The 9,806-nt window shown below is 35.1% G+C and overlaps 1 protein-coding gene across 1 annotated transcript; it reads left to right on the forward strand.

Annotated features, from left to right (window-relative positions):
* The first annotated feature begins 1,477 nt into the window (after positions 1–1,477).
* LOC145587462 (serpin-ZX-like) lies at positions 1,478–3,177 on the forward strand. Its single transcript, XM_081644197.1, has 2 exons — positions 1,478–1,957; positions 2,200–3,177. Exons 1-2 carry the CDS (start codon positions 1,550–1,552, stop codon positions 2,977–2,979), a joined length of 1,188 nt encoding a protein of 395 aa, XP_081500323.1. The 5' UTR covers positions 1,478–1,549; the 3' UTR covers positions 2,980–3,177.
* The last annotated feature ends 6,629 nt before the right edge of the window (positions 3,178–9,806 follow it).

Genomic DNA, 9,806 nt, shown 5'->3' on the forward strand with positions numbered 1-9,806 from the left:
ATCTTCTCTATTTCCTGGAGTAATGACTACATCCTGGTGATTGCTCGACCCGAGATAATACTCGAGATCCATTGGTGGTGGCGGCACTTGATCATCACTCTTAATCATCTCGGCTGTCTGTGTTTAATCTCACTTTTGCGATACCATGACAAAATATTATGAAATAATTTTCAATCTTACGCTCTTCATTATCATCAATCATATAATATAACTAATATATAGACATTTAGCGTTTCAACTATTCCTCAAGTGTCGTGCCACGTAGACAATAATTAAATATTAGTATAACACTTTGGATTTATCTGGATATAATTATTTATGAATAAAAAAGTTGTATTTTTTAATAGGATAAAAAAAGTTAGGTTAGAGTTTTATTTTCAATAAAATTATGATAGATTTATAGGATAAAATTATTGATCCTAGAGTTTTATTTCCGATAAAATACCTATATTTTATAAGTACAAAATAAATTATAAGTTTAGCTAATATGATGACACTTGACATTTTAATTTTTTACCAAATATCGCGCCACGTTAACAACAATTAAATAATTTATCATATAAATTTATTTTTATATCATTTTTTTTTTTTGGGATCAAAGGAAGTAATTCAATTCAAAATGTACAACATTCATTTATAATATATCTTAATCGATTGAAATAAAATATTTTACAATCTAAAATGATTTAATTACTTTATGTAAAACTGTCATTTGGATCGGGTCACGGGTTCAGTCACTTTAGCTCACGGGTCAAGAAATGTTCACACAAGCCCAATGTTTCGAGTTCGGTTCAACCCAACGTACTTATAACAGTTTTTTTTTTTTGCTAATTTTTAGAAATTTCTACTATTTCAAGATTACTATGCTATTTTTTGTTAATAATTTTTTAAATCAAATGTTTTCACCAATATTATTATTAGTCATTACATGTCTACTATATATAATTTAAATCGTCACAAAATAACATCAATTTCTAACTAATTTTGTATTAATGATATATGGTAAAACTTGAAACATTGATAAACAGTTTATCTTAAAATTTAATAATCAACCCCGGACATCGCACGAGGCACCAAACTAGTAATAAATATAAAGGCACTTGATATATTTCCTAAATAAATAAAATATATTCATATATTCTCTAAATATTCTATGCAATCGAATATATTCACTCAATATTCTAGCTTTTTCAATACGAAACTAATTCTATCTCAACATAATTTCATGTGAATTTCACTTGATTTGAGTTTCATTTTGTTGAATAGTGAATTTCATGCTTTTTAGACCCAAAACACTATTCAAAAGCCAAAATGGAAGAAATACAATACTACCTCCGATAATCAATATGTGCAATTTTGAAATTTTTATGTCTCACGAATAATATTTTAAAGTTGTACGTAATAATTAACCAAGTAGCATGTATATAAAGAGTCTTCCACTCTTCCATTTTTTTTTTTTTCAATAACAAGGATAAAACAGAATATAGAAAGAGTCTGATCTTCCACTATTCATTCATACTCTCTTCCATCTTGTTTGTTTGTAGAGTCCATGTCAAAGGGATCGATGTACTTTCAGCAATCAATCTCCAACCAAACGGACGTCTCATTGACTCTCACCGGAAGTGTGTTGTCGTCCAATGAGGCGAAGAACAAAAACATGGTCATGTCACCTCTCTCACTCCATGTAGTACTTAGTTTGATCACTGCCGGTTCATCCAGCTCGACTCGTGATCAGCTTCTATCGTTTCTCAAGTCCAATTCCACCGATCATCTCAACAAGCTTTGTTCGGAGCTTGTTTCACTCGTCTTTGCCGACGGCAGCACCATTGGTGGGCCCAAGCTGAGCTATGCCAATGGAGTTTGGGTGGATCAAACACTTCCTCTCAAGCATACTTTCAAACAAGTTGCTGATCATCTCTACAAAGCTGATTCTAATCAAGTTGATTTTATCAACAAAGTATGTCTTCTTTCCTTTTTTAATTTTTTTCAATGTTTACTGTACTTATCAATTGCTATAGTTTTGAATTAGAATCGGCTGTCTTCTTTTTACATTAGGTATGTACGGATTTTGATGAGATTAAGCAATACAAAAAGTTTTGTATATACACCTAATTTACAATAATGTATATGCACTTGAGGCTAACTACTTTTTGAAAGTGGCCTAATGCGCTCACAAGTTGATCTATTCTATCTTTGTAGGCAACTGAAGTGGCCGCTGATGTAAATTCTTGGGCTGAGATGCAAACTAATGGTCTTATTAAAGAGTTGGTGTCTCCTGATTCTTTTGATGACGAAACCAGACTTATCTTGGCAAACGCAATTTACTTTAAGGGTGCATGGTATAAGAAATTTGATGCACTACTAACAAAGGAAGATGACTTTTACCTTCTTAATGGTAGCTCAGTTAAGGTGCCTTTTATGACCACCAAAAAGAAGCAATACATCAGAGCTTTCGCCGGTTTCAAAGTCCTTGGCCTACCTTATAAACAAGGAGAAGACGAGCGCCGATTTTCCATGTATTTCTTCCTTCCAGATGCAAAAGATGGGCTTCCAGCTTTGGTACATAAAGTAAGCTCTCAACCTGGTTTTCTAAATGAACACCTTCCATTCAGAAAGGTTAAAGTGTATAGTTTTAGGCTTCCCAGGTTCAAGATTTCATTTGGATTTGAAGCTTCTAAGATTCTCAAGGGCTTAGGACTAGAATTGCCCTTTAGGGCGGGTGGCTTCGCCGAATTGACAGACTCACCTGAAGCTCAAATATTATATGTTTCAAGCATTAAACAAAAATCTTTCATTGAAATCAATGAGGAAGGTACTGAAGCTGTTGCTGCTACTTTTGCTAAAGTAAAACAACAGTGCTTAAGAAGATATGAAACATTAGACTTCGTGGCTGATCATCCATTCATGTTTCTTATAAGAGAAAACATGACTGGAGCTGTGCTATTCACTGGACAAGTTGTAAACCCTCTTGAAAATTGAAAAGTTCGAGTTTGAGTGTGAATCAATCCTAGATTGATAAACCTATCTATCTATGCCATAAGCATGTGAATAGCAATAACATTTCATGCTTTGGTTTGAGTAGTGTCACTTTGGCCGATATTAATTTAATGAAGTACCTATTTATGTCAATCCCAGATATTACATATATAACTATATTTGTAATGTACATTTGTGCGTGCATAACCATTATCCATACTTAACTGACTCATATATTGTATATATGTTTGTAATTGCTATTATTAATGCTAGCTTCTTCAGAGCCAGACCCAGGCAATCAGCCTGATTTACAAAATTTTGTAAATCAGGAGTATTTGTGGGCCACACAGCGTACTTGATATTATTTTTGTATTCCTTTGTACTGTTTTTCGTGACGGACGGCTTTCTGCCGTTAGTGTGGGCCATTTAACGTGGCAATTAATGTCGTTAACATCAAACCCAAACGTTAACATCAAACCCAAACATCAGACCAATATAACCAAGGCAGGCATTAATAATTTGATATCATACATTTAGATATAATAATACTCACAAACTTTATCAACATTTTACTTAACAATAATCAATCAATTGGAAACACTTTGGAGTGTAATCATGCAATTGTAAAGCAATAGTCAGCTATGCCAACTTTATAATTGAAAACCACAATCAAAGAAACGCTTTTCAACAAGTAAAACATCAATGCATGCTTTACAAGTACAGTAAAACCATAATTTCAAACCAATTATGCCAATCAAATGGAATATGGCCGCATTCAGAAGATCAATTCGTCAAATTCCATTTGTATTTAAACATAATCGCAGTAATGCAGAAGAAGCAACAATTAACTTACAGTGATTTGTGATGAATTCTTCGCACGTATAATAGTTGGTATGAATTAAATTCGCCAGGTATTACATCTTCTTGACTAATTTGGTCGGAGACACTAGTGGAAAAAAGGCCATCCGTAACGGGCAAAAAGGGCCCATCTGTAACGGGCAGCGTCCGTTACGTATACAGCCATTACGGATGGCCATTATTATTCGTAACGGGCACCGTCCGTTACGAATAACTACTTATTCGTAACGGGCGTTTAAAGTGCCTGTTACGAATAAGGGGTTATTCGTAACGGGCGTTTCAGGTGCCCGTTACGATTAACCCGTTATTCGTAACGGGCATTTATTTTGCCCGTTACGAATAACAGGTTATTCGTAACGGGCATTATATCTGCCTGTTACGAATAGTGTTTGATGCAATTAAAAAAAAATCCAGCACGTGCTAGCACATGCTGGATCATTTTATCAAATAATGAGATAATTTTTTTTTTTTACACAAGTATAATACACTGATTATTTTTTTATTACAAAAGTATAATACACAAATAATTTTTTTATTACAAAAGTATAATACACATCTAATACTACTATAAGCAAAATATATTATTATCACTGCAAAATACATCAACTTGCTCATATAATGTCTCAAGTTTCTTAAGACTAAGACTAATAAAAGAGCAAAAACAAATCATAATTGTAATAAAAACAAATTTTATCCCGACATTTGTGGTCTGAGACGTTGAGTCTTAAGCTCCCTTGTGTAGATATTATATGCTCCACCTACATTCAATAATTTCAACAAACCAAAATTAACATAATTGAAAAAAAAATAATATCAAAATTCACAAGATCATTGAATCATAATTGAATCAGCCTGTCAAAAAAAAAATCAAAATTTAAAAAATAATTGAATTACATAAAATAAGCTGATTTATAAAAAAAAAAATCAAAATTTAAAAAAAATAAGCTGATTTCACCATAAAACCAACAACAAAAACTCGAAAAACACAAAAATCATCAGAAAATCGAGAAATTACCCCGAAAACAACAACCAACACCCAAATCAAAATTACCCCGAAAACTCGACGACATCGTTTTGGGTTTTCCCTAATTTTCACCCCCAAATCAAAATCGAATCAATCAACTCAAAATCACAAACACCCAAATCCCTAAATCGCTCAACAATGCACATAAAATAACCTCTGCATTAATCAAACAACAATGTAATCAAGAGATCAACCAAAACCCAAGAAAAAACAATCAATCAAAACGATTTGAAGGGAGATTGAAGAGAGAGAAAGACTTACAGAAAAAGGGGAAAACAGAGAGAGAGATCGAGACAGCGGCTAGACGGCGGTGAAAATGGCGGTTTGAAGTGATCGAAAAACGCGGTCTGATGTGCAGTGGGCTCTTGTATGAAACGAAATCGCTGCTCAAGTAAACCACCAAAACAACAACCAACAGAATGAAGGAGAAAGAGGAGAGGAGAGAGGAGAGAGAGGTGAATGACAGAGAGAGAGAGGAGAGGAGAGAAAGAGGAGATGAGAGGAGAGAGAGAGGTGAATGACGGAGAGGAGGGAGCTGAGTGAGGGACTGATGAGAGAGAGAGGGAGTGAAACCCTAAAAAGCCAAGTATTGGGCTCTCCTCTCATAAGTTAGGCTAAGTTTGGTCATTTACGTGTAATTTAGTATTCGTAACGGGCAAAGGTACGTATTCGTAACAGACACTACTTTGCCCGTTACGAATAACTAAGTATTCGTAACGGACACTACTTTGCCCGTTACGAATAAGTAAGTATTTGTAACGGACACTATTTTGCCCGTTACGAATATCTTAATTGTAACGGGCAAAGCTTTGCCCGTTACAAATAGCCTGTTACGAATGAGAAATTTTCCACTAGTGAGAAGGTCCCAATTGCATGAAACGACATCATAGTTCGTCCAGGAATAAACAACAACAAGCGTTTTTTTTTTTTTTTTTTTTGTCAGAGAAGATTATGTTCAGTCGAAAAGAAAAATAAGGGTTTTTCAAATTGGGAAAGTGATGTAAACGGTGTTACGGTATTTTAATGCTTTGACTAAGGAAGACGTTAGTCAACAATTTCTAGTAAATTTTTACGTCTCCCTGATGTTACATATTTACCCCAACCTTTTAAATAAATTTTACCAAAATACCCCCTGATGTACATTCTTTGTCAATCAGGCTGATCAACTAGTATTTCCCCGCTTCTTCACCACTAATGTTTTTTTTAAGAAGAAAAATATTACTAATTAATCATCCGCAAAGAGTCTGGGAGGAGCAAAATATGCAACTCCTAACAACAAACCAAACATAACAAAGTTAAGTCTAAGCATGAAACTGATACAATCCAAAATGCAAAGATAATCTAAGCTATCATCTTCTAAAACAGACCACTCCACATGGAGATTATATGTTGTTGTCCAATAAATCATCATCAAAGGCCTCCCTCGCACAGCCAGATACATTGTCATGCTTGATGATGTCCTCCTCCATCTCCATTGCCAATTTTGATTAGTGACGAGCCACTTCATTTGCTTCCCGATGCACGTAATTGAATTCGAATTTACAGGGCCCTTTGAGAAGCTCATCAATGTCATTGAGGATGGCAGCTAACTCATGAGTCCCACAGGTATCCAGCTCCTCCAGAGTATTCTTCAAAGATCGAGCGTCCGTTTCGACTGTTACCTTCTTGTATTTCTCGTTATTGCTAAGACCATCCCCCACTTAATAGCTAGGAGTTCAGCTTCCGCAGGGTATCTTGCTTGAATCTTCCATAAAAAACCTCTAAGCCAGCTGCCATCACTGGTTCTAATCACAGCTCCTGCTCCAGCCTTGCTCTCCTATTTCCATGCCCCATCTACATTGAGCTTGACCGATCCTCTAGCTGGACGTTCCCACTTGGTATCCTCCCTGCGCATCATTGGCTCCTTGCCCTTTCCTTGAAAGACAAAGACAGTAGCCACAAGATCGACCATGTACGTATTGATAGGCGTTAGAACGGTCGCACATTCCACACTCAATCAAACACATTTATAAACAAAAATCCTACAAACCAAGCACAATGATAAATAAGAGTTCGGTCCACAAGAAACAATATATGTGTTGAGTAATTAGGTTTTGATGATTGTAAACTAATGATGATAATCTATCTAACGTGTTTGTTAAGTTGTGCGTAAAAAGAACAAGTTATGCTTGGAACAGGATACAAGGAACCTGAGCAATGTCAAGTATATATATAAGGAACCTAAGCAATATATGATAAGCAATAGATAAACAAGAACAATGATGAGTGTCATGGTTGATAAGCATGATGATGGCTATAGAACCATGAAGGTAACTATGTAAATAGGTGTTTGCATATGTTAGCTTCATGAGGTAAGTACACTATGCATACATGAGTCGTATATGTGAAGGAGTATTTACATAAGCTTTAAGTTTAATCAGTTCTCTCACTTGAAGTTTGTTTATGACAAACAAACTTCAATCTAATGTTTCTCTTAAGTGTTTATGTGAAGACAGGAACTGACTTAGGTGAAATCAATGGGTTGGAACATAGAAAACTTCAGGAGGAACAAGAGAGAATGAATGAACCTAAAGCAGGTTCTCACACGAGAACCAAACCACGAAGGAATCTGAAGATATTCTGCAACGAGATGCGGAAGGAACCTTCGACATGCTTTCCCACGAGAGCCGGAGCATGTTCCCTAACAGGTACATGAAGTGTTCCCTAACAGGTACACACAAAGAGCTTCCTAACAGAAGCATGACAGCAAGCTAAAGAGTGAAGCTTGGACTGCGAAGATGACAGCAAGTTCTAGAGGAGCTTGGACTGCGAAGATGACAGCAAGTTCCAGTTAGGAACTTGGCATGCGGTTCCAGAAGTGGAACGTTACCCCGGATCTAGAATACATCAAGACTACAAGATTCCAGAACAAGAGTTTCAGAGAAACAGCATGAAGACAGAGAAATTGAAGTATACTGCTCTAGGATTCATGTAAGTATGTTGGACATAAAAGTCAGTCTGGAACAAGTCTATAAAACCAAGGTGAACTCCAAACAGTCAATGAAATTAGAGTTACTGACTTGTTAGGCACTCCGAGACTTTGAGAGTTTCAGAACCGAATAGGAACTTAAGTCTGCACGTCGTTAAAGGTCGGTTTTAATGACATATATATTTACCTAATACATGCATATCTTTTAGGGATTTGGTTTTACAGAATAAAGATATTTATTTTCTAATAAATCCCTTTTGGAAAAAGATAAGTTATTTTCGGAAAGTATTTTCAGCAAAAAGAAGTTTTGAATGAAATATGATTTTATGGAAAGTATATCTTTTGGAAAAGATAAGCTAATATTTGGAAAATATAAGTTTGAAATAAAATATGATTTTATGGTAAGTATATCTTATTAATATTGACAAAATATATGCTTAACAAAAAGATATATTTTTCGAAAACTTATTTTTGGGAAATATCTTTTAAACATATCTTTTGAGAAAACTTATCTTTTATGAAAGAATGATTTGGGTGTACTATAAATATGCTCATATGTATTCATTCAAAGTTGGGGCTGATGAAGTGTAGTGGTCGTGCTTAATGGTTTTATCCTTCACTACGAAGCTAAGTCAGTCCTCCTGGTCAAAGTTCCTATCAGGTTTTGGTTACAATACGTCTAGTGAGTTCCAGACAGATCTCGAGTGTCCAACATATTAGTTTAATCTCTTTATTCATATATATGTATTTAGAATTATTCAATGAGATCTTGTAATGGGAAAAAGGGTCTGAGTGTTTTATGTATTGGGGTGTGAGAGTTCGTGAGGATTCTCGTTATTGTAATTGAGATATTGCAAAGTGTGAGCTTCTAGGGTGAAGCCGAGTGAGCTTCTAGTGAGAGGCCGAGTGAGTAGTACTCAAGGAGTACGAGTGAATCTAAGTGAGGAGCTTAGGTTGGGTAGGATAGGGTCCTATCGAGTAGCATGTTTCAAGGTATGAACTTGTGAGAAAGGTATGTTTGTAATAGGTTGTAACTAGGAGTGTTTGGCCTATTATAGTGGATTGGTTTGGTTTGAAATCCCTTAGAGGGTCGAGGTTTTACTTCCATTTGGTCCCTGGAAGGTTTCCTCGTAAAATCTGCTTTGCACTCTTTAAGTTCCTAACTATAACTGTTTTATATTCCGCGAAAATTAGGTGTTAGAAACTTACTACAATTCACCCCCCCTCTTGTAGTATATCATCTGAAATAACAGTTGGTATCAGAGCTAGTGCTCTAGATAAACCGGGCAACCCCGAGGAGCAAGTTCCGAGCTAGGATGGATATCTACAAGGAATGCAGCGAATGAAACTCAACCCTAGAACGTTCCCAATACCACGTGAAGACCAAAGTGTGCTTGTGAAGAAGAAGTGATTCAAAGATGAACATCTTTGAGGTAAGTGTCCCGTCTTTGAATTCTTGGTTATATGCATGTTATTATGTGTACAAGTTCCTTGCAATATTTATAGTTAAATGTTGGATTTTGTTTTGAAAGTTTTTGAATCATTTTTGTGTAACCTCAAATCTTATTTATAGTGTGAAAAGTATTTTTTAGATTTACAAATTGATTTATTTTTAAAGAATCAGTTTACTAGAAATAATTCAAGGAACATATTGTGTAGAATTATGCATATTTGGTCTATTGGAACCTGGATTACCTCTGAATGGAAACTTAATTCTTAGGGCAAGGTAATGAACATATATTTTGAATATTTGCCAAAGAATGACCTTATCATGTGTCTTTATTACTCTGGAATATTTATTATGTAGACACATGATGTTTATTGTTAGTAAAGATAGGTTGTTTAGCCGTAGTTGGTTTAATTATGGATTATTGACAACTATTACTAACAAGAAGGTACCCAATATATATTGGGTAACCAAAGCCAAAAGGTGACTGATTTTGCAGGCTATGTGAGTGGAGACAACCTATTAATAACGAT

This window comes from Chenopodium album, chromosome 17 (assembly GCF_948465745.1).
Source record: "Chenopodium album chromosome 17, dcCheAlbu1.1, whole genome shotgun sequence".
Taxonomy (NCBI): Eukaryota; Viridiplantae; Streptophyta; class Magnoliopsida; order Caryophyllales; family Amaranthaceae; genus Chenopodium; species Chenopodium album.

Excerpts from the sequence above, each read along its gene's own strand:
- LOC145587462 (XM_081644197.1), top strand. The coding sequence starts at position 1,550 with ATGTCAAAGGGATCGATGTACTTTCAGCAATCAATCTCCAACCAAACG. Across the intron at positions 1,958-2,199 it reads AAGTTGATTTTATCAACAAA|GCAACTGAAGTGGCCGCTGA; the intron begins GTATGTCTTCTT and ends CTATCTTTGTAG.